This window comes from Oncorhynchus mykiss, chromosome 7 (assembly GCF_057628025.1).
Source record: "Oncorhynchus mykiss isolate SJ-2025 chromosome 7, ASM5762802v1, whole genome shotgun sequence".
NCBI classification, from domain to species: Eukaryota; Metazoa; Chordata; class Actinopteri; order Salmoniformes; family Salmonidae; genus Oncorhynchus; species Oncorhynchus mykiss.
The window spans coordinates 71,809,285-71,835,456 of record NC_143028.1 but is presented as its reverse complement, the minus strand read 5'-3'; the positions used below and the strand labels follow the sequence as shown (position 1 = coordinate 71,835,456).

At 42.0% G+C, this 26,172-nt stretch overlaps 1 protein-coding gene across 1 annotated transcript in view; it reads left to right on the top strand.

Annotated features, from left to right (window-relative positions):
• Nucleotides 1–25,852, top strand: part of LOC110528538 (potassium voltage-gated channel subfamily KQT member 2-like) — a 59,363-nt gene extending 33,511 nt beyond the window's left edge. Inside the window, exons 8-16 of the mRNA XM_090241892.1 lie at nucleotides 24–118; nucleotides 6,253–6,324; nucleotides 6,617–6,646; nucleotides 7,973–8,241; nucleotides 17,624–17,732; nucleotides 18,176–18,307; nucleotides 18,817–18,912; nucleotides 21,112–21,235; nucleotides 21,341–25,852. Of these exons, the coding sequence (XP_090098018.1) occupies nucleotides 24–118; nucleotides 6,253–6,324; nucleotides 6,617–6,646; nucleotides 7,973–8,241; nucleotides 17,624–17,732; nucleotides 18,176–18,307; nucleotides 18,817–18,912; nucleotides 21,112–21,235; nucleotides 21,341–22,090 (1,677 nt within the window). The 3' untranslated portion in view covers nucleotides 22,091–25,852. The remainder of the gene's footprint in view (nucleotides 1–23; nucleotides 119–6,252; nucleotides 6,325–6,616; nucleotides 6,647–7,972; nucleotides 8,242–17,623; nucleotides 17,733–18,175; nucleotides 18,308–18,816; nucleotides 18,913–21,111; nucleotides 21,236–21,340) is intronic.
• The last annotated feature ends 320 nt before the right edge of the window (nucleotides 25,853–26,172 follow it).

The window sequence follows — 26,172 nt, the reverse complement described above, 5'->3', positions numbered from 1 at the left end:
ATCTATCTCTCTCTTCTATTTAGGCCGGGTGGCGCTTCTACGCCACTAATCTCACCCGGCCAGACCTGGAGTCGACGTGGGATTATTATGAACGCACCGTATCCTCACCGATGTACAGGTATTGATTATATAGTAAATTAGCGCCTAGATTTAAATTGTCCCCGTCTGCTCCTCTCCGGTGTCAGCTGAGATGGATCCAGCCATCAGCTGCCTCCATCGATCCACCACTCTGACATTCCTTTCCCCTCAATCTGAAGGTTAATGACGATGTCTAATCAGGATCTATGTAGAGGCTACGGGCCTGATGGATTGTTATTGGTCCAAGCCAATAGATGTTTAGCTATAGTAATAACAATCTGAAGGTTAATGACGATGTCCAATCAGGATCTAACTGCCAAAATAAACGAAACGCCAACATGAATTGTCTTGTTAATACAACGTTGGGCCACCACGAACAGCTTCAATGCACCTTGGTACAAATTCTACAAGTGTACATTTTCTACAAGTGTACATTTCTTACTAAATGCTGGCATATAATGGAGATTCTAGGATTTGCGTGTGCCACAAATTATTGGAATTTTGTCAAACTGTCGCACGCAACACCTACGCGTGTTTTCATTGATAAATCAGATACATACTATAATTTTGGCTACAAAACCACCTGCTACAAACCCACCTGCTACAAACCCACCTGCTACAAACCCACCTGCTACAAACCCACCTGCTACAAACCCACATGCTACAAACCCACCTGCTACAAACCCACCTGCTACAAACCCACCTGCTACAAACCCACCTGCTACAAACCCACCTGGAAAACATCTTCCATTCACATTTGATGGAAACAAAAACACTATCATTTGCTGTATGATTTGGAGATGTTGGAAAATTTGATCACAATTCTGTAGAGGTTTAAGAGAATGTTACAGTGCCTTTTTCAAAAAAAAAATGCGTGCCGCCTAGCGAGTGACAAACACTAGCCGCGCATTCAGAAAGATTGATTGTCCTTTCAAACAATTTAAAAGTAAATGCTATTAGCCCACACTTCTATGCAAAAGAGAAATTGTTGATCAATATTTAATTTAACAATAGATGATTATGTTTCTATCTCATGCCTTGGTATAGGCTCTGAGATTAAATAAGTTAGGCCATGATGTCTCGCTTCAATCGCACAGCAATACTGTAGCCTATCCAGACTGTCACAGACTATCAAGGCTACTGGTCTATTTACTTTCAAGCATGCTTGGCTATTGAATGAGCGATGGATAAATGGTAGCATGCTTGGTTATTGAATGAGAGATGGATAAATGGTAGCATGCTTGGTTATTGAATGAGAGATGGCTAAATGGTAGCATGCTTGGTTATTGAATGAGAGATGGATAAATGGTAGCATGCTTGGTTATTGAATGAGAGATGGCTAAATGGTAGCATGCTTGGCTATTGAATGAGAGATGGATAAATGGTAGCATGCTTGGCTATTGAATGAGAGATGGATAAATGGTAGCATGCTTGGCTATTGAATGAGTGATGGATAAATGGTAGCATGCTTGGCTATTGAATGAGTGATGGATAAATGGTAGCATGCATGGCTATTGAATGAGCGATGGATAAAATGTAGCCTAATATTTTTTTGATAAATGAGGCCCCAGGTGACTGTGACACACACACTTTAATTCCCCTATGCTCCTTTGAGACCCCTCTACTACCCACCACTGTGACCTGTATGCTCTCGTTGACTAGCCCTCGCTTCATATTCGTCGTCAAACCCACTGGCTCCAGGTCATCTATAAGTCTTTGCTAGGTAAAGCCCCGCCTTATCTCAGCTCACTGGTCACCATACCAGCACCCACCCGTAGCACGCGTTGCAGAAGGTACTATATATTTCACTGGTCATCCCCCAAAGCCAAGTGCTCCTTTGGCCGCCTTTCCTTCCAGTTCTCTGCTGCCAGTGACTGGAACAAACTTCAATAACCTCTGAAGCTGGAGTCTTATATCTCCCTCACTATCTTTAAGCATCAGCTGTCAGAGCAGCTTATCGATCATTGCACCTGTACACAGCCCATCTGTAAATAACCCACCCATCTACCTCATCCCCATATTGTTATTTATTTTTGCTCCTTTGCACCCCAGTATCTCTACTTGCACATTCATCTTCTGTACATCAATCACTCCAGTGTTTAATTGCTCAATTATAATTATTTCACCACTATGGCCTATTTATTGCCTTACCTCCCTTATCTTACTCCATTTGCACAGTATATATATTCTTTGTGTTATTGGCTGTGCGTTTGTTTATCCTAAGTGTAACTCTGTGTTGTTTGTATCGCACTGCTTTGCTTTATCTTGGCCAGGTCGCAGTTGTAAATGAGAACTTGTTCTTAACTGGCCTACCTGGTTAAATAAAAGTGAAATATATATATATTTTTTTAAGTCACTTTAAGTCACAGATCTCTTCTTCTAGCCATGGTAACCAAAATAATATTTTTTAATTGCTTAATTAACTCAGGAACCACACCTGTGTTCTAGCACCTGGTTTCAATATACTTTCTATCCTTCATTTACTCAAGTGTGTCCTTTACTTTGGCAGTTACCTGATAGAGGCTAAGGGCCAGATGGATTCACAGTCTAAGCCAATAGACATTTACTTCATTATAATAATAAAAGCCATATACTTTTTATCCTAAGTGGCTAACAACAGCGAGTGCTGTTCGTGTCGTGGCGCTGTGCTCTAACAACGAAAGCACAGAGGACATTACATTTTACCACGTGGATTCGTTTAGAAACGATGGTATAGTTATTATAGAGATGTATGATCTAAGTCTGAAGGAAATCTGTGAAGGTTTATTGTAGTCTAGTCTTTGTGTTTGCTTAGGGAGGAAAAACTGTGCACAGGCTCACTTCACCCCACGAGATCATGTGTTGACAGACAGAGTTGGATTGTATAATGACGATGACATTAGCAAACATGAAATGAATCAAATCGTATTAGTCACATGCGCCTAATACAACAGGTGAATTACTTACATTGAAATGCTTACTTACGAGCCCCTAACCGACAGTGCAGTTTCAAAAAATACAGATAATCACAAGAGCTAAATGTAACAAGTAATTAAAGAGGAGCAGTAAAACATTTATACAGGGGGGTGCCCGGTACAGAGTCAGTGTGCGGGGGCACCGGTTAGTGGAGGTAGTATGTACATGTAGGTAGAGTTATTGAAGTGACTATGCATAGATGTCAACAGAGAGTGGCAGTGGTGTGGAGAGGGGAGGGGCAATGTGAATAGTCTAGGTAGCCATTTGACTAGATGTTCAGGAGTCTTATGGCTTGAGGGTAGAAGCTGTTTTAGAAGCCTCTTGGACCTAGACTTGGCGCTTTGCTAACACTTGCCGTGTGGTAGCAGAGAGACCAGTCTATGACTAGGGTGGCTGGAGTCTTTGACAATTTTCAGGGCCTTCCTTTATCACCGCCTGTTATAGAGGTCCTGGATGGCAGGAAGCTTGGCCTCAGTGATGTAATGGGCCTTTCACATTACCCTCTGTAGTTCCTTGCAGTCGGAGGCCGAGCAGTTGCCATACCAGGCAGTGATACAACCAATGCTCTCGATGGTGCAGCTGTAGAACCTTTTGAGGATCTGAGGACCCATGGCAAATCTTTTCAGTCTCCTGAGGGGTAATAGGTTTTGTCGTGCCCGCTTCACAACTGACATGGTGTGCTTGGACCATGTTAGTTTGTTGATGATGTGGACACCAAGGAACTCTCAACCTGCTCCACTGCAGCCGCGTCGATTAGAATGGGGGAGTGCTCGGTCCTCTTTTTCCTGTAGTCCACAATCATCTCCTTTGTCTTGATCACATTGTGGGATAGGTTGTTATTCTGGCATCACATGGCCAGGTCTCTGACCTCCTCCCTATAGGCTGTCTCGTTGTTGTCGGTGATCAGGCCTACCACTGTTGTGTCATCTGCAAATTTAATGATGGTGTTGGAGTCATGCCTGGCCGTGCAGTCATGAGTGAACAGGGAGTACAGGAGGGGGTCGAGCACGCACCGTTGAGGGGCCCCTGTATTGAGGATCAGTGTGGCGGATGTGTTGTTACCTACCCTTACCACCTGGGGGCGACCCTTCATGAAGTCCAGGATCCAGTTGGAGGGAGGTGTTCAGTTCCAGGGTCCCTAGCTCATTGATTAGCTTTGAGGGCACCATGGTGCTGAACGCTGAGCTGTAGTCAATGAACAGCACTCTCATATAGGTGCACCTTCTGTCCAGGTGGGAAAGGGCAGTGTGGAGTGCAATAGAGACTGCATCATCTGTGGATATGTTGGGGCGGTATGCAAATTGGAGTGGGTCTGGAGTTTCTGGGATGATGGTGTTTATGTGAGCCATGACCAACTTTTCAAAGCACTTCATGGTGACAGATGTGGCTTTTTATGTCCGCTCTTATACGGTGTGATTTTCCAAAGTCCTGCTTGGCTGTAGTACTAGGGTACTCACTAGGAACCGAACAGATTCATACAGTCTCTCCCTGTTTCGGTTTATCTGAACTATCTGAAACTCTTGTTTTTATTGCAAAAATACGACCCAGAAAACATCAACACCAACCATCTGAGACTAATTATAAATCTGTTTTATCCCCAATAATCAAAAACATTACTACATTTTACTGTTGCATACTTGCTTTTCGTTCTAGTCTTTATGCAAATTGTGAAAATGTATAATTTATGAGATGCAAATTTTACCTACTTTATTTGGATGGACATTTGGACGGACATCTTTGGAATATGTGAAACCACAGCTCCAATCCCATGTTGGGGTATAACTGGTATCAGTTCCCTCTTGGACATATTGCTCAGTATTAGCTGGGTGCTATAGCAGGTTTTACCATCGTCAGGGTCTGGCAATGCAAGCTGTTTGATATCCACCTAAAACGTTTGATTGATGCCTGGCCTTTCCTGCTTTGATGTCCGCCTAAAACGTTTGATTGATGCCTGGCCTTTCCTGCTTTGATGTCGGAGAGGAAACTTTATGGAGCGCACCACACCATGCCAGTGAAATGATATTCCATTTCTTCTCACCCCGATAACACCCACACACACACACACATCGGGTGACAAGTTTCAAGTTCAATTTGGATGAGATATGGTTCACAATTTCTGTTGGTTTGTAACAATTTGGTGACATTAACATGCTGCCTAAGCATACTGTTTGTGTTGAGTTATTATTTATGTGAATTTACTATGCCAGACGGATATACTACAAAGCAGGATCAATGAGTTAGCTAACTTGTCAAAAATATTCTCAAATAACATTGCTTTTTTTGTTGAAAAATAAGCTTGAAATGTGCATGGTCTAATTGAGTCAACATTCAAAAACACTTTAGTTTAGCTTTTGAACCTGAAAATCTATAGATATTTTTTGTTGTTTATCCAAGTTAGCTGGCTAACTCATTGATCCTGATTTGTAGTATACCTCTTAGATGTCTAGATGTCTGACTTGAGATTGAGTATTGATTGATAGAGGAAGGGATAAAAGCAAACGGGGCGGGCCATATGTGGTTGTCGCATGGTGGGCTCAGGGCCAAGAGACTGTTTTTTATTTTATTTTTTACTTCATCTGCAGAAAAGGTTTCCATTGGATACGGCAAGTCTTGGATTAATCCAAGTGTGCTGTGTGATGTCTCATATGGAACAACAGGCTACTTTGAAAGTTGAGGGGTCAAATTGGATGCAAAGGCCGTAGGTCAACAGTGAATTATAATTGAACAGAACATTACGGAAAACAAGCATCTATTATAAAATGTTGGAAGATTACCGAATTGGATAGTTATTGTTATTGCAGTTTTTTATATTGTGTCACATATTATCTTATCTGCATTCGAACTATGAAATGAAAATGCCATCTTAGTTCTGGTTACAAGGCAATTGAAAACATCCCCCAGAATTCAAGCTTTTGGTAAGGAGAGGGAGACACACAAAATAAAGAGGAAATATATAGCCTACTACCCATAGATGGCACTAATTGCATCCTGAATCATATATACTGAGTGTATAAAACATTAGGAACACCTTCCTATAATATTGGATTTCACCCCTATTTTGCCCTCAGATTAGCCTAAATTCATCAGGGCATGGGACTCTACAATGTGTGGAAAGTGTTCCACATGGATGCTGGCCCATGTTGACTGCAATCTATGAAGTGAAGCTGTGGTACGCTTTTTTTTGCTTCCCTGTAACACGACAAGTCTTGTTTTTCTAAGTAGACTGATCCCGCCGCTGAATCAACTGGATCTCCTGAGAAACCTGAAGAGCAAGTCGGGACTGTCATTCAGGTCAGAAACAATAGGAATTCATCACCTCCTAAGATGCAATATGTCTTCATAACAATATGAATCATCACCTCCTAAGATGCAATATGTCTTCATAACAATATGAATTCATCACCTCCTAAGATGCAATATGTCTTCATAACAATATGAAACATTAGGGAAAATATAGCATCAATGCTATCAGAGTTTTGCTTGAGATTGACAGACTATTGACGTGTGTCTGTGTGTCTGTGTGTCTGTGTGTGTGTGTGTGTGTGTGTGTGTGTGAGAGACTTTGTGTTTCCTGACCAAACAGAAAGGAATCCCAACCGGAGCCCTCCCCAAGGTCAGTTTCAAAACATTATTTCACAACGATGTAAAAATAAATCTGCAACCCAAATTTCCAGTTGGTTCCAACGTGGACACTAAACGGGAAGACTGTTCAAAACAGTCACCAACGTTGATAGTACCAGCCCATGTCTTATTACCACCAAGGTGACCAACTGCTTTCTATACATGGAATGCATCCCAAATAGCACCCTATTCCCTATTTTAGTGCACTACTTAAAAGTGTACTACATAGGGAATAGGGTGCCATTTGGTATGCAACCAAGGTCACAGACAACAACACAGAGGCCAACCTACTTACACTCATATTTACCCGTCTAATTACTAACTAATGATCCATGATGGCGTGACATCAATGAGAACATTATTTATGTGCCCTGACCCTGTCCTCTGATGGACTCCTGGCCATGTTCATAGGTAGTGCACATTCTCATAGGTAGTGCATGTGACCATGCTCATAGGTAGTGCACATTCTCATAGGTAGTGCATGTAACCATTCTCATAGGTAGTGCATGTGCTCATAGGTAGTGCACGTTCTCAAAGGTAGTGCATGTGACCATGCTCATAGGTAGTGCATGTGCTCATAGGTAGTGCACGTGACCATGCTCATAGGTAATGCACGTTCTCATAGGTAGTGCATGTGACCATGCTCATAGGTAGTGCACGTTCTCATAGGTAGTGCATGTGACCATGCTCATAGGTAGTGCACGTTCTCATAGGTAGTGCATGTGACCATGCTCATAGGTAGTGCACGTTCTCATAGGTAGTGCATGTGACCATGCTCATAGGTAGTGCATGTGACCATGCTCATAGGTAGTGCACGTGACCATTCTCATAGGTAGTGCACATTCTCATAGGTAGTGCATGTAACCATTCTCATAGGTAGTGCACATGCTCATAGGTAGTGCACGTGACCGTGTACATAAGTCGTGCACGTGCTTACTCAGGTGATTCAGTCATATGGCCACAGATATGTTAAGCTCATGAATGAGAAAAAGACAGGATTGTGTGTTTGTGTTAGTGTTTTAGACAAGCTCAACAAAATGAGGAGTGTTAGTGAAAAATGTTGTTATTATTTACTATCCTAGTGATGATACTCCACTGACAATATTCACTTGGATGCAATACCAAAACATCGTAAACAAGTAGTTAACCACTTACAACTGTGACATCAATAGTATCTGCTTACCATAACTGCATATAGGTAAATTAGATAAATGAGGATTTGCATGATTATACAGAAAAACACAGACTCGTACTGCTCAAGTTGTAATCATAGGACATAACTCCTTTCAACATCTCTTGACCCTCTGACCCCTTCCAGTCAGAAGGTCAGCCTGAAGGAGCGTGTGTTTTCCAGTCCCCGGAGTTCGGGGACCAAAGGGAAAGGTTCCCCCCAGGGCCCCAGTGGACAAGGCAGCCAGGGCCAGGGGGGCCAAGGTCAGGGCCAACCCATCCGCCGGTCCCCTAGTGGAGACAACAGCAACGAAGACAGCCCTAGCAAAGTGCCCAAGAGCTGGAGCTTCGGAGAGCGCAGCCGGGCGCGTCAGGCCTTCCGCATCAAGGGAGCTGCCTCGCGCCAAAATTCAGAAGGTAGGAGTATCTTACTGTCTTTACACAATGTGTTTCTGAGGTACTTGATATGTTGAATTCAGTCTAGCTTTTGAATGATGTGTTGTTCTTCATTGCTTTAGTGTTGCATTGTCATCCGAGCCGGCCATCTTGGAAATGGGTTTGTTGTGATGTGAGTGTTCAGATGGTACGAATATTACTGCTGTATTATGTACTGTATCTATTGTGCCTCTTTTTCCCAGGTGTGATACTTTGCTCTCTATTGTCTGTAGAATCTACGTTTCCTTGCTGTTTGGTTCATTTGAAACCAACTTCGGAGAGTACAATTAGAGAAAGGCACAGTGTGGTGATTATTGTCTGCTGATGTAGTTGATAGATATAAAGTTAGACATCACAGTTACAGCAGTTGTGATAATGCTACTTGATGCTAGCATAAGGGTTTTGTTAGCTCCATGACTCTATGGCAAGTTATAACAAACATCTGAACTGATAATGACCAGCGCTATAACCACTTTCCTCGATATAGCTCTATAAAACAGTTTCATGTCGAACTCATGAGTTCATAACATGTCTTATAACGATCCTATTTGCAGTATAAGTGTACAAAACATTAGAAACACCGTACTAATATTGAGTTGCACTCTCAGAACAGCCTCAATTTGTCGGGGCATGGACTCTACAAGGTGTCGAAAGCATCCACAGGGATGCAGGCCCATGTTGACTCTAATGCTTCCCACAGTTGTGTTAAGTTGGATAGATGAAAGACCCAGCAACGTTGCAGTTCTTGACACACTCAAACCGGTGCACCTGGCACCTACAACCCATACCGCGTTCAAAGGCACATAAATATTTTGTCTTACCCATTCACCTTCTAAATGGCACACACACACAATCCATGTCTCAATTATCCAAAGGCTTAAAAATCGGTCTTTAAACTGTCTCATTCCCTTCATCTACACTGATTGAAGTGGATTTAATTAATAATTTTAACAAGTGACATAAATCAAGGATCATAGTTTTCACCTGGATTCATCTGGTCAGTCTGTCATGGAAAGAGCAGGTGTTCTTAATGTTTTGTACACTCAATATATAGTATTGGTATAGTGACCACCTCTAAATTATATTTAGGTGTTAAAGTGATACTCCTAATTAATAGTAGATATTTACCATGAACTTAACAGCATGACAGCATATGTTTGAGCTACATGAGGTATTTATGTTAAACATATCCTGTCTGTGTAGTGTGTCTGTACTGATGCAGTTGTTGCTCTTGATGGTGTTTTCTCTGTACCTTGACAGAAAATATGCATTTGATGCGTGATTGGCAATACCCAATCCTCATCGATTCCCTTTCGTTTCTCTGTTTGACGCTGTGCTAAAGTGCTGATTGAGATGCAGGATGAAGAATTCAGACAGAAGAGCTCCCCAGGTCAGGCAAATGGAGAGGGTTGTTACACCACCCATGATCAACACACCGATAAGCAAATATAGAGGGACTCATTGCCTAATGTACACAAGAGCTCATGTTGCAATCATATTTAGTTTTTGGTTTGGTATGCTTTTTGGGCTGGTTCCCCAGACACAGAAGCCTAGTTCTGGACAAAAAAGTACGCTCAATGGAAAGGATCCCCCCAGGGCCCCCAGTGGACAAGGCAGCCAGGGCCCCCAGTGGACAAGGCAGCCAGGGCCCCCAGTGGACAAGGCAGCCAGGGCCCCCAGTGGACAAGGCAGCCAGGGCCCCAAGTGGACAAGGCAGCCAGGGCCAGAGGGGCCAAGGTCAGGGCCAACCCATCCGAAAGTTGAAAGTGTTTTTAAATCCAGAACAAGGCTTAATCTGTGTCTGAGAAACCAGCCCTTCATCTTTGTTCCATTTTGTAAATAGCTGTAAAGAGGTAAACATGCTGTATAGTGTAAGATAACATGGATTTATTTTTCCTGGCAATGGCATCACCTTCATGTTTGCTGTTTGATTGACTTTTGTTTTCATCATTAAACATCATAAAACCATGTATTTTGAATACTAATGAGATGCCTGCTTGAGTTTCTTGTCCAAATCCTCCCAAGGTGTCAAATTGATTGTGTAGCTTAATGAAGTAACTTTAAGATGATTTGGACATGAAATCGGCCCAAATCTGATTTCACACATCAGTTATAGTGATCAACCAGATCTAAATCTGTCAAAATTAGACAATATTTAATATACATTTTATATACATTTTGGTTAAAACTATTTACTAAAGTAATTCTATGGAGTAAAATTAGTGTGCATATCAGTCTCTCATTGATTAGTCTCATGCCATTAGATTATAAATGTGGCCAAATTATTGGTCTCAATTGCAGCAATCAATTAATAGCATGCTTAAGAGAGCATATTATACCCAGTAACAAGCTATAACAATCTATGTCAGTTTATGATGATGACTGTTACCGACATCTGTTGATATGTCTGTTATGTCATGCAAATTATTAGCCTGGGAAAACAGAGCTCTTCCATTTGGATTCCCAGGCTTCAGTTTGGATTCCCAGGCTAACAAAAAATAATACTTGATATAATGCATCTATAGCATGATCATGACATAAATCATAGTGATATAAAATTATGACATAAAACCTGTCATGATATGTCACTATGGTTAAGCGAAGTGACATAACACTGTTACAAAGCAAGAACTGTACGACATTTAAATCTGATTGTAAGTTTCACCACTTCATAATGCCACTTGGCTTGCATGTTACGGTATACTGTAGCAGGCCTTATGCCGTTCCTATGGCAGCCTTATGCCGTTCCTATGGCAGCCTTATGCCGTTCCTATGGCAGCCTTATGCCGTTCCTATGGCAGCCTTATGCCGTTCCTATGGCAGCCTTATGCCGTTCCTATGGCAGCCTTATGCCGTTCCTATGGCAGCCTTATGCCGTTCCTATGGCAGCCTTATGCCGTTCCTATGGCAGCCTTATGCCGTTCTTATGGCAGCCTTATGCCGTTCCTATGGCAGCCTTATGCCGTTCCTATGGCAGCCTTATGCCGTTCCTATGGCAGCCTTATGCCGTTCCTATGGCAGCCTTATGCCGTTCCTATGGCAGCCTTATGCCGTTCCTATGGCAGCCTTATGCCGTTCCTATGGCAGCCCTATGCCGTTCCTATGGCAGCCTTATGCCGTTCCTATGGCAGCCCTATGCCGTTCCTATGGCAGCCTTATGCCGTTCCTATGGCAGCCCTATGCCGTTCCTATGGCAGCCCTATGCCGTTCCTATGGCAGCCCTATGCCGTTCCTATGGCAGCCTTATGCCGTTCCTATGGCAGCCTTATGCCGTTCCTATGGCAGCCCTATGCCGTTCCTATGGCAGCCTTATGCCATTCCTATGGCAGCCCTATGCCGTTCCTATGGCAGCCTTATGCCGTTCCTATGGCAGCCCTATGCCGTTCCTATGGCAGCCTTATGCCGTTCCTATGGCAGCCCTATGCCGTTCCTATGGCAGCCTTATGCCGTTCCTATGGCAGCCCTATGCCGTTCCTATGGCAGCCCTATGCCGTTCCTATGGCAGCCCTATGCCGTTCCTATGGCAGCCTTATGAAGGCACTATGATGCTGCATTTACTGATTTCCACTGCCCAGTTTTTCAATTTGAATCCCTTTTTAAAACCAGAGATCCTACATTCTTACATGTTAAATAGTGCAGTTTTGAGATAAAGTATTTATTTTTTATCATATCTACCACTACGCACATAAAATGTTCAAGTATGTGACATTAGAATGATCCATCCTTTGGGGGAAGACATTCATCTACTTATTTGGCACCGTTCGACTATGGTACAATATCTCACATCTTGTCACGTGAGCAATGGAATGAGCTCAAAATCAGACAGATATATATACCAATTCATATAGTGCTGAAAAAGATAGCAGATTTTTTAGAATGGCTGCTGTAGCTTCATTCTGCTACTGTATCAGTTGGGCCATGCTCATGTGTAGTCATAGCTTAACCTGATTTTCAGAGAGTGACATTTTGATTGAGTTTGCTAGCTAGCTTATTGTACATACAATGCAGATTTGCACAGCACTGTCACTGTTTGCTGCATGACAGTGTAGAGTTTTTTTTTTCTGTCAAATTACCATTTTATCATAACATGCCCTTTTACAATTTTGCAGTACAATAAGTGAATGCAACTAGTATGACAATCTTGGTAACACTTTCTATGAATACACTATTCATAATGCATTTTTAAACCCTTTTGAAGTATAGGCACAATAGATGTGCTTATAATGCATTATGAAGAGGTTATTTGTAGGAATTGGTACCAAAGTCGTTGCATTATTTTAATTGAGATATTCAGTATTCATAAAAGCATGTTTTCTATGAATCCTCTTTTTAAATGATTGGTTGTTGGATAATGTTGAATGTTCAATGAATGCCAAATTATCATTTTTCAGAGATCAGAGATAAACCCCCTCAAAAAATGTATATCCCCATATTATGGAGATAAGCAGTGCTCCTCTCTTTTCTAATTATGTAAATGTCTATGCCCACTGCTTAATTAAGACATCACAATATGGATGAAACCAACATGATGAAAGTAGCACCTCAATTGAATTGTTGGTTTCCCAAAATGGATCATTTAATCAGGCTGATCTCATGGTCCTGAAATAGTATATTTTTTCTTGATGTTAAAGCATAAATAATGTAAATGTTGAACAGTTAAAACATATGTAAAGTTATTTGAATGCACTAAACCACAATGGTTAGTTTACTTGATGACAAGAATTTGCCTCCATATTTATCAGTTCCTATTTAGATACTGAATTTGAGTGGAAATTGTATTTTCGTCTCCTGAAGGTACAATACAGCAACAATGTACAATAATTAAGAGGTTACTATGAGTAAAAACGTCTTATTATCCACATGCTTGGAGGTATTTTACCAACCATATTTCTAGCACGCATTTGCAATTTCAATTATTTCCAAATGTTCTTCCCAGCCCGTTTGTAATAAATGGAGCAAATAATACAGTCTAATCTCCTAATCTCCCAGTCCTAGTGTGGAATCAAGCTTCTTATTGCTACAGTCCTTCTTCAGTCAATTCCACGAATTACTGTACCTAACTACATTTAAGGGGTTCACATCATTTTGACTTTATCACGCCTCTGCTTCACAATGCAGATCTGGAAATAACCCCACAGTCCTGCATTGTACCTTCAGAGAGGTTGTGTAATACATGACAAGATACCCACTGACACAACTGAATATCACCACTGCCCTCTGGTTCTATTACATCATCATATTCTATTTCATTTCCTAATAAGCCTGTTTTTGTGCATTACCCCCCCCCCCCCCCCCCCCACCACACACACACACACACACACACACACTATTTAACCAGCTTTAATGAATTGTCTTTTCCTCCTCCTCTCCACCTCCTTTGCAGCAATTGAGGGGTTAATCAGTAAGAAACCCCCCTGTGTCTGCTAGGGGATGTCCATCAGATCAAAACCAATAGAACCTACTGTTTATATGATATAAGCAATAGAATGCATGCCCAGCTCTTAGACCCATTCCATGAGCACAGTAGTGGGCGGGTCCCGTCATTTCCATAATAGACCACTCCAACTCGAAGCAACAGCCCAAAGCCATGCACTCAACTCAAAATGGCTGCCGCTGCTCATTCTAACCTGCATGAAGGAAACCATCCAATCTCACAGAGTCAGTCAGCCTTTGGCGCCTACTAAGGGCCCTTAAACACAGCACTACAGAACAGTGACACTTGTTCTCCTCCCTCCCCTTAAAATGGAAGCCATGTTGGGGAAGATGTGTTGCATTTTCATGGATCTGTTGTTTAGTTGGCATTAAGAGCACAATGTTTTTGGCTGTTGGAGTGAAACTGGGATAGGTCAATGCTGTGACCAAAAACTATTCACACCTTCATAAGGCAAGTTCAAGCTCACTTTTTTTGTTGTCAATACAGATATCTGCTTTATATTTATTGAGTTCTGAGTTCACACAGACATTTAGTATTTGATTATACTAGATACAGTGCCTTTGGAAAGTATTCAGACCCGTTGACTTTTTCCACATTTTGTTATGTTACAGCCTTAATCTAAAATGTATTACATTTATTTTTTTCATCATCAAATTACACACACTACCCCATAATGACAAAGCGAAAACAGGTTTTTAGACAATTTTGCTAATTTATTAAAATAAAAAACTGAAACATTACATTTACATAAGTATTCAGACCCTTCACTCAGTACTTGTTGAAGCACCTTTAGCAGCGATTACAGAACTGAGTTTTCTTGGGTATGACGCTACAAGCTTGACACACCTGTATTTGGGGAGTTTCTCCCATTCTTCTCTGCAGATCCTCTCAAGCTCTTTCAGGTTGGATGGGGAACGTTGCTGCACAGCTATTTTCAGGTCTCTCTAGAGATGTTCGGTCAGGTTCAAGTCCGGGCTCTGGCTGGGCCACTCAAAGACATTCAGAGACTTGTCCCGAAGCCACTCCTGTGTTGACTTGGCTGTGTGCTTAGGGTTGTTGTCCTGTTGCAAGGTGAACCTTCGCCACAGTCTGAGGTCCTGAGTGCTCTGGAGCAGGTTTTCATCAAGGATCTCTCTGTACTTTGCCCAGTTCATCTCTCCCTCGATCCTGACTAGTCTCCCAGTCCCTGCCGCTGAAAACATCTCCACAGCATGATGCTGCCACCATAATGCTTCACCGTAGGGATGGTGCCAGGTTTCCTCTAGACGTGACGCTTGGCATTCAGGCCAAAGATTTCAACCTTGGTTTCATCAGACCAGAGAATCTTGTTACTCATAGTCAGTCTTTAGATGCCTTTTTGGCAAACCTCAAGCGGGCTGTCATGTGCCTTTTACTGAGGAGTGGCTTTCGTCTAGCCACTACCATAAAGGCCTGATTAGTGGAGTGCTGCAGAGATGGTTGTCCTTCTGGAAGGTTCTCCCATCTCCACAGAGGAACTCTAGAGCTTTGTCAGAGTGACCATAAGGTTCTCGGTCACCTCCCAGACCAAGGTCCTTCTCCCACGATTGCTCAGTTTGACCAAGAGACCAGCTCTAGGATGAGTCTTGGTGGTTTCAAACTTCTTACATTTAAGAATGATGGAGGCCGCTGTGTTCTTGGGGACCTTCAACTCTGCAGACATTTTTTGGTATCCTTCCCCAGATCTGTGCCTCGACACAATCCTGTCTCGGGGCTCTATGGACAATTCCTTCGACCTCGTGGCTTTGTTTTTTCTCAGACATGGCACTGTCAACTGTGGGACCTTGTATAGACAGGTGTGTGCTGTTCCAAATCATGTCCAACCAATTGCATTTACCACCAGTGGACTCCAATCAAGTTGTAGAAACATCTCAAGGATGATCAATGGAAACAGGATGCACCTGAGCTCAATTTTGAGTCTCATAGTAAAGGGTCTGGATGCTTATGTGAAAAAGGTATTTCTGTTTTGAAATGGTTATACATTTGCTAAAATTTCTAAAAACCAGTTTTCGCTTTGTTATTATGGGGTATTGAAATGTAGATTGCTGAGGAATTAATCCATTTTAGAATAAAAGCTGTAACTTAACAAAATGTGAAAAAAGTCAAGGGGTCTAAATACTTCCCGAAGAATAACAAAGCCACTGACACACCATAAAACCATTATGGTCTTAAAAAGTGAGAAGTCTACTGTGTACTCTCTCAAATACAGCACCAACAATGAATTATAGAGGGAGCGATTTTCTCAGCCCTTTCACAAGTGCAGTCTGAACCTTGGTAAATTGCCAACTTGAGTCTGGCCTTTCAGAGCCCCAAAATAGAAAACTAATTCATTACAATAATTGAAAGTGAAATGTGTGACTGCACAAGCAAAGATCCACACTCCTCTGCCTCCGACTTCCAAGTCAAAAGACCAGTAAGTGTAGTGACTCAGCCGCACATAAAAAAGTTTGATACAGAAAGGAGTATCAGAAATATTCTATGCTAATTATAATGAATGATATACAGTGCGGACAGTTTACAATGTTATACTGGCGCACTGTTTTCACTATTAGTTTAGTTGAAGATATAGCAAGATCATTTGATCACAGAGTTAGCTGTCCTGCTATAGCTTGAATATAACTGCTTATTGAGCATCCATGTTTTGCACTGTAGATACATAGTCCCCCCCTTCTGTCATATTGCATTCTGCAGATTGAAACACCTTAAACAACTTTCTCTGTATAGACCAGATGTAGGATCTTCATTTGAGGCAGATTGCAACGGCAGGAACATAATCCTGCAGCAACAGGAAATGGAATTACAAGTCATGGACATTTTTTGTAGGGGTTGATTTTTCGTTAGACATTTTAAAGTGGAAATTACAAACTTTCAAAGCCTTTTTAAACCTCAAATATACTATAAGTGTGCATTTCCTGCTGTGCAGGAAAATTCTCAGCAACAAAAGTTATCAAATTAAGATCCTGCATCTGTACACCTAGAACTTGACTGTCTCAAACTGCTGATTGACTAGGCTGTGGTCCACTGCAGAGGCCTGTCCTGCTGAGGATGCTAGCTTCTAGCGTAGCTTCAGACAAGAGCACACTGCAGAGGCCTGTCCTGCTGAGGATGCTAGCTTCTAGCGTAGCTTCAGACAAGAGCACACTGCAGAGGCCTGTCCTGCTGAGGATGCTAGCTTCTAGCGTAGCTTCAGACAAGAGCACACTGCAGAGGCCTGTCCTGCTGAGGATGCTAGCTTCTAGCGTAACTTCAGACAAGAGCACACTGCAGAGGCCTGTCCTGCTGAGGATGCTAGCTTCTAGCGTAGCTTCAGACAAGAGCACATTGCAGAGGCCTGTCCTGCTGAGGATGCTAGCTTCTAGCGTAGCTTCAGACAAGAGCACACTGCAGAGGCCTGTCCTGCTGAGGATGCTAGCTTCTAGCGTAGCTTCAGACAAGAGCACACTGCAGAGGCCTGTCCTGCTGAGGATGCTAGCTTCTAGCGTAGCTTCAGACAAGAGCACACTGCAGAGGCCTGTCCTGCTGAGGATGCTAGCTTCTAGCGTAGCTTCAGACAAGAGCACACTGGCTTCGGCACGGCACGCCACACATTTATATTTTTGGGCCACAGTAGTAAGATGAACCCCTTAACCTCTAACTGGTACCACTATGCCCTCCCCTTTCCTTTAACTTATCCTGCATTGGCCAATGAGATGAACCGACACTGCCATTAACCTGCCCTCGATTCGACCCGGCTCCCAATCCCACACTGTAACCCTGGGCTGTGCAAGTTAATGGCCGTGCCTTGCCTTCGCTTGGTTCCATGCAGACTGACATCCTAAAAGATGGAATGAGAGTGCAGATGACAGCTCAGCGTTTCCATCCCACAGGAACACACTAACACCGGAGCTGTCATGTGCTTGTTGTGTTTCGTAGAAGCCAGCCTCCCTGGTGAGGACATAGCGGACGACAATAAGAGCTGCCACTGTGAGTTTGTCCCTCAGGACTTAACTCCCGGACTCAAGGTCTCCATCAGGGCCATTTGGTAAGCCAAGACAAGTGTTGTCTTTCAGAGTGGGTCTGGCTCAGTTCTAGTGTTGCAAAATATCTGTAACTTTTCCAAAATTCCCAGGTCTATATTTCCAGCTTATTCACTCCTGATTCTGGGAATCTTTCAACTGGGATTTCTGGGAATCTTTCAACTGGGATTTCTGGGAATCTTTTAACTGGGATTTCTGGGAGTTTGGGAACGTTAAAGACATTACTGTAATTTTACAATCCTAGTCAGGTCACAAACTCAATCTCTCATTTGATCTGTATTATTGTTTAGACCAGCACTAGAATACGCTGTTATACAGACATGTATAAAGTTCATTAAGATGTCTCATGCCCCACATAATTCCCCCCAACCCTAGTAGAACGATCAAACATCTATGAAATGTCCCCTTGAGGTTGTGTCCATATCTAAAACATCTCTCCCTTCATCAGCATTATGAGGTTCATGGTCTCCAAGAGGAAGTTCAAAGAGAGCCTGAGGCCGTACGACGTGATGGACGTCATAGAGCAGTATTCAGCCGGCCACTTGGACATGCTGGCCCGCATCAAAAACCTCCAGTCCAGGCAAGATACCCTCCCTCTCTCCTTCTCTCTCGCTCCAAATACTTATTTTCCACCATAATTTGCAAATAAATTCATTAAAAATCCTACAATGTAATTTTCAGGATTTTTTTTTCTCATTTTGTCTGTCATAGTTGAAGTGTACCTATGATGAAAATTACAGGCCTCTCTCATATTTTTAAGTGGGAGAACTTGCACAATTGGTGGTTGACTAAATACTTTTTTGCCCCACTATATGTAAATATATTCCTACTTATAACAGAAAAATGTTCATATCAAAATCTCCTCACTATTTTTTTAAATGATGGCTTCACTGTCATATCATACAGCTGTAGTCTGTGATTATTTTACCAAATGAAAAAACATCCTTTTGGAAAATCATATTTGTCCTTGTCTTTCGTCTCCTGGTTCTGTTGTTTTGGTTTCGTTAATTTCATGTGCGCTTGTCGGACTCGTCAGTGTTGCGCCTTCATCCTGCATTGTGCTGGTGTCTTCTCTATTCACTTTGCCAGGATAGATATGATTGTTGGTCCCCATGGACCCTCAACTCCACGCCATAAGAAGTATTCATCTGATGGACCCAAAGAGTCACCCAAATACTCTCCTAGGTTAGCCCAGACTGCCTCTCTCTCGTCAAGAGATTCTCCTGAGTTCCTTATCCATTCTGTTGACACGCAGCGGAAACCATTCTTTGACTCGGCCTACTGTATGTGACGAGCTGTGTCTATAAAGAGGAGTGACTTTATCAAAGTGGCAAATATCTTACCGCAAGCAGCAATTAATGAGTTATTCTCAGTAAAGAACTACTGAAACTCATTGACTCATATTCTCTTTGAGTGCTAATCGGTTGAATAGATAGTATATACATTGTAATCGGTTGAATAGATAGTATATACATTGTAATCGGTTGAATAGATAGTATATACATTGTAATCGGTTGAATAGATAGTATATACATTGTATTCACATACAGTATAACACGTGTCATTTTGTTTCTTCTCATTTTTCTTGCCCTATACTGCAATGATTTTACTAGAGAATTAATACAAGTAGAATAAAAGTTAAAGAAGACTAACTTGGTTTATCCAATAGTTAAGAATATGGTAAATGCTCCCGTAGGACATAGGAGGAGCTCATATACTGTAGGTAAGTATTCAAGTCAAGTAGCCGAACAAAAAAAGTGTTGAGCTGAATGGCTTGCAATACATTGACAATGAAGAGCTTATACATCAAAATAATAAGATACAGCTACTCCTTATGACCTATGAGGCGACTATGAACAGTATAGTTTATTCTCTGGTTTCGGATGCATGTTGGCATGAGGCGTATTGAAGCATGCCACACGATGCACAAAATCAAATCAAATAAAAACAAAGTTCATTTCAGAAGTTTGCATAGTTTTCTAATCTTGGCCGCCTGGGATGGTTGGGAAATTGGTGAGCATGTTTTACCTGACTATGAAACAGTTCTATGAATAATATTTTTATACTGAGGATATTTCTCTCTTATTCAGATGTTTAAAATGGTAGTTCATTGCTAACCCTCTTTCAGATGTAGGATCTTAATTTGAGCCTTTGCTACAGCAGGAAAATAATTCTACAGCAACAGGAAATGTGAAATATTATGTGGATTATAGTTAGACATTTTTGTAGGGGTTGATACATTTATCCTAAGGGAAAATCAAGCCTGACATTTCAAGTAGAAATTAAAAACTTCAGAAGCCTTTTTAAACCTTAAAACAATACACGTTTTAAATATCCTGCATTGCAGAAAATGTATCCTGCAACAGGGTGATCAAATGAAGATCCTACATCTGTATAAGTAGGCCTCAGTCAGAGTTAAAGCTAGTGTAGATGTTGTGGATGGTTTTTACAAGGTTCATGGTGCTTTAGCTGATCCAATATGTCCAAGCAATTTTTTCAGTGAAACTTTACTTGAATCAACCTCCACTTTTAGTGTACACATTTGATTAACACTTTACTCAAAGCTTTCATAATGCCAACAGAACCTTTCATAATGCCTACAGAACCTTTCATAATGATTACAGAACCTTTCATAATGATTACAGAACCTCTCATAATGCCTACAGCACCTCTCATAATGCCTACAGAACCTTTCAGTATACCTACAGAACCTTAGCAGTCATAGAACCCGTGTCATGACAACTTGCCGTACACTTTGGCAACTGGCTTAACAATGTTATGAAGCAGACCATGTATGGCAACCTACCATCTCTAGAAACTTCCAAGGGTTTTTAAGACCTTCGTTATAACCTCAACTTGAAGTAACGTGTTTCTGTATTGTCTTGCTGGGGTTCAAGAGCCCATGAATGGCACTGATGAGTAGTTGAAATAAAGAAAACTAACCCTGCATCCTCCAAGGCCCTACCTAGGTCCTCCTCCTCCTCCTACTACTCCTGCTCCACTTATCCGTTGTCTGAACACGCTGTAATACATGTTATGCCATGCCATCCCATGCATGAGCCTGTCTGACTCCCACTGTGCTCAGCGCTAGGAAGGCGAGAGCTGTACCCGAGTATGTGGCACTCTCCTCTCAACACCTGCAGTCCTCTACCTCTTGCAGTAGGATCAGATATTGTCAGATTATACACTTCCACTTGTTATACCGTGGACCTGAGTTGAAGGTCAGCGATTATTTTAGAGTAGAATATAGTACTGTAAGTGTTTTTGTTTTGTTGTGGTATACATTTTTAAGGTGATATAAGGTGTCAATTTCAAGTAGGTTTTCTTCAACTCTATTGGCTTGATACTAGACAGACGTCACCTGTTTGTGTTTTGAATCGGTAGAGTTGACCAGATTGTTGGTCGAGGTACTCCAATCACAGATAAAGACCGTCCCAAAGGAACCACTGACAGTGGGGTTGAAGAGGACACAAGCATGATGGGGCGCCTAGGGAAAATGGAGAAACAGGTAAGGTATACTGTTATCTGGTGATGGCAGTATTCATTGTATACCTTTGTTTCACTTGGGCTTTCCAACTGTCCATCACACCATGGTGTCTTCCCTTCTGAGCAGGTCATGTCAATGGAAAGGAAGCTGGACTTCTTGGTGAACATCTACATCCAGCGCATGGGCATCTCCCAGTCGGAGACGGACGCCTACTTTGGGTCCAAGGAGCCCGAACCAGCACCGCCCTACCACAGCCCTGTGGACCACATGGAGAAGAGTGGCTCCATCACCAAGATCATCCGATCCAACAGCTCTATCGGACAGAAGAACTTTGACCCACCGCCATCCTGCTCCGGCCCGGGGGTCCACTGCCCACCCTCCACCTCCTGGCAGCAGCACAACGTCAGCGAGTTCCACCAGCCTAGCCAAGGCAACTTACCCTCTCCTGTAGGTGATCACTCCTTGGTCCGTATCCCTCCTCCGCCGGCCCACGAGCGCTCCTCTGGAGGCCACAACGGGAGCAATCGGGGATCCCACCGCAACAGCGGTGGTGGAGGAGGTGGTGGTGGAGGAGGTGGAGGCAGTGGCGAGGGGGATAGAGAGGGCAAGCCAGACAGCGACACGTCCATCTCTATCCCCTCAGTGGACCACGAGGAGCTGGAGCGCTCCTTCAGTGGCTTCAGCATCTCCCAGTCCAAGGAGAACCTGGACTTCCTGAACAACAGCTATTTCAGTGGCGTAGCCCGCTGCGCCAAGGTAAGGCCCTACATCGCAGAAGGTGAGTCCGACACTGACTCCGACCTCTGCGCCCCCTCACCCAACTCGGCCACCGGGGAAGGCGCTTACGGGGACCGAGGGTGGTCAGGATCCAAGTAGGCCAAAATTGGAACCTCATATAAATGGGGCCATGGTGACTCTGCCTTGGAGTTCAGAGCTGAGAGGCCGATATGCTGGGTGTGAGCCCGCTGCTACCACCAATGGTACATGTGAGAGCAGAGTCATCCAGCTCCTCTTAAATGACTGCAACGTAGAGTGAGAGAAAAGGTTTATCAGACCACACTCCAGCAGTTTTACTGAGAAAGCGCCTGTAGTTTTTCATACTCGGAAGGTTTGCAGCAACTTGACTTACAGCACACACATTTGTTCTCATGTATTCACACACTCATCAAGGTTAAGTTTGCCAGTGATTTAAAAAAATATCTGACCCTGGAATGGAATGCAGATTAATTGCCAACCTTCTATATTATGATTGAGATGGTTAAAGAGTTATCACACAGAAGAAACAGGTCCAGTGTGGCTCAGCTGGTAGAGCACAGCACTTGCTGTGCCAGGGTTGTGGGTTCAATTCCCACAGGGCATCAATACGAACAAACGTGGAAATGTATGCACTCACTATTGTACGTTGCTCTAGATAAGAGTGTCTCCTAAATGACAAAAATAATAATAATTATATAAAATATACTTGAATTTGATCTAAATTATGACATTCGTGTTCTTTTGCTGTATCTCTTTGTTTTTGATACGTGGCACAAGAGATTCCCAATGAATCTAAAATGTATTGTATTTCTATCCCAAATGACTTATTATTTACAGTGGACAACAGAGGACATGTTTTGCATTATGGTTGATCAACTAAACACATATATTTCAAAGGAATGTAATATTATCAGCATTATGGCTCGTGTCCATAAGTCCTATGGGATAAAGGGACGTGATAACCAGTTCTATGTGCACTATTCTGTTGTGGTTGTTGTACAAAAACACGGATGGTATTTACATCACACTACTTACTAAAGATATTGTACATATTCTATTCAATACCCACAATATTGCATTTGTGATATCCACAAAGATGCTTTCTATGGGTAGAGGTACATTTGGTTTAGTCTTTATATGATCTGTAAAGATGTATTTTATTGATTTGTATATATCAAATCATTTAGATGTGTTTATTTATTTCCTGTAAGAATTATAGAAGCAACTTAGGCACAAATGCCTTGCATTTGCCTTGCACAGCTTTTAATTTTGATTAATTTTTGCTAAAAAAAGTTTTTCTAAGAATCAATTATTCAAATGCACTAACACTTAACAGCTAGATCAATGACATGATACTCAACTGAAAACATTAACATACTTCACTAATGTAAAATTACAACAGCTATAGTTAGATGGAAGGTTTGATATTTTGTTGGTATAAAATATAATTTCAAGATGATAAAAATTGTAATGAAATATTCAGGCAGGCCTGCCTCACTTCCCACTGAGGAACACAGGACAGACGTCACACTGCTTCACACAGGACAGACGTCACACTGCTGGACACAGAACAAGCTTCCCACTGCTGAATAGAGGACAGGCTGATGAACACAGGAGAGGCTTCATTCACACTGCTGAACACAAGACAGGCTTCCCACTGCTGAACACAAGACAGGCTTCCTTCCCAATGCTGCACAGGACAGGCTTCTCACTGCTGAACACACTTTGACATGATATTTCATGTGAGCCAACATGGGGACATTCAACAAACTGTGTTATCCTTTGAAAAGGCCATTAATGCTGCAATAATTTGGGTAATTATGTTTCAAATGGATTTGTTGTGTAATGTTTCATTGTTGTATTTTCAAAGGAAAAATCATGTACGGACGTACACTACCGGTCAAAAGTTTTGGAACACCTACTCATTCAAGGTTTAAAAATACAAACTATTTTCTACATTGTAGAACAATAGTAAAGACATAACAACTATGAAATAACACACATGGAATCATGTAGTAACCAAAAAAGTGTTAAACAAATCAAAACATATTTAATATTTGAGATTCTTCAAATAGCCACCCTTTGCCTTGATGACAGCTTTGCACACTCTTGGCATTCTCTCAACCAGCTTCACCTGGAATGCTTTTCCAACAGTCTTGAAGGAGTTCCCACATTTACTGAGCACTTGTTGCCAGCTTTTCCTTCACTCTGCGGTCCAACTCATGCCAAACCATCTCAATTGGGTTGAGGTTGGGTGATTATGGAGGCCAGGTCATCTGATGCAGCACTCCATCACTCTCCTTCTTGGTCAAATAGTCCTTACACAGCCAGGAGGTGTGTTGAGTCATTGTCCTGTTGAAAAACAAATTATAGTCCCAATAGGCCAAAAGAAGATGGGATGGCATATCGCTGTAGAATGCTGTGGTAGCCATGCTGGTTAAGTGTGCCTTGAATTCTAAATAAATCACAGACAGTGTCACCAGCAAAGTACCCCAATACGATCACTCCTCATCCATGCTTCACGGTGGGAACCACACATGCGGAGATCTGTTCACCCACACCACATCTCACAAAGACACGGCGGTTGGAATCAAAAATCTCCAATTTGGACTCCAGACCAAACGACACATTTCCACCGGTCTAATGTCCATTGCTTGTGTTTCTTGGCCCAAGCAAGTCTCTTCTTATTATTGGTGTTCTTTAGTAGTGGATTCTTTGCAGCAATTCGACCATGAAGACCTGATTCACACAGTCACCTCTGAACAGTTGATGTTGAGATGTGTCTGTTGAACACTTTATTTGGCCTGCAATTTCTGAGGCTGGTAACTTGAATGAACTTATCCTCTGCAGCAGAGGTAACTCTGTGTCTTCCATTCCTGTGGCTGTCCTTATGAGAGCTTGTTTCATTATAGCACTTGATGGTTTTTGCGACTGCACTTAAAGAGAGGTTTTTTTCCATAATATGGACTTTTACCAAATAGGGCTATCTTCTGTATACCACCCCTACCTTGTCACAACACAACTGATTGGCTCAAAAGCATTAAGAAGGAAAGAAATTCCACAAATGAACTTTTAAGAAGGCACACCTGTTAATTGAAAAGCATTCCAGGTGACTACCTCATGAAGCTGGTTGAGAGAATGCCAAGAGTGTGCAAAACTGTCATCAAGGCAAAGGGTGGCTACTTTGAAGCATCTCAAATGTAAAATATATTTTGATTTGTTTAACACTTTTTTGTTTATTACATGATTCCAAATGTGTTGATTCATAGTTTTGATGTCTTCACTGTTATTCTACAATGTAGAAAATAGTAAAAATAAAGAATAGTGTATGTGTAACGTTGTACATTCGTTCTGTCAAAAACATCCCTTCACTCTGCCAATATTCTTGCTGGTGTTTTCCCTCCATTTTCATCCAGTGCCGATCAGGATATCTAGACAAATATTGAGGGTAAAGGTACACACGTATGAACTACTAGCGGAATACATTTTTTTTTCATTCACACTTGGTATTGTGCACAATGATTGAAAGATCCAGTCTGCAACTGGATTGAAATAGGCTCATCCAGAGATAAATATATATATATATACATTGTTAAATTATTCCCCCACAAAATTGTTAAATTAATCCTCAAATAGATAGCAACCTTCAAACACTTTTAAATGCAGTGATGCATGAGGTCAAATTAACATTATCAAGGAGTATGAATGAGTGAAATGAGCTTTTCAGGAACTGCCTTGTTAATGTCCCAGTGACGTTATCTGTACTCCTGTCATACTGAATGAAAAGACTCAGAAGACCCAAAACAATTATATTTCCGAGGTTCAACTGGCAACACAATTTACTCAGCTAAAATATCATAAATGCTTGTTACATACTTCTCAAATGCCTTGGATGTATTTTATGGGGGAGTGGTGTTCCAGCCTTACAGGAGCATTTGAACAGTGCAAATCTCACAAAATGTGCCCCCGAATGTATTTTTGAATGTCTCACTCAAGCTATACTCATCACTGTTAGCTCACAGCATGCGTAAAGATAGGTAAGCTATTTGGAGCAAAACAGAAATGTATTATAAAGACAACGTTTGTAAATTAGATTGACAACGTTTGTAGAGGAGTACAGAGAACTACAGACAGAACAATATTTCACGGCACTTGCATGTTGCAATCCCTGCACTCCTTACTTCCCCCCCTGATGGCACTTA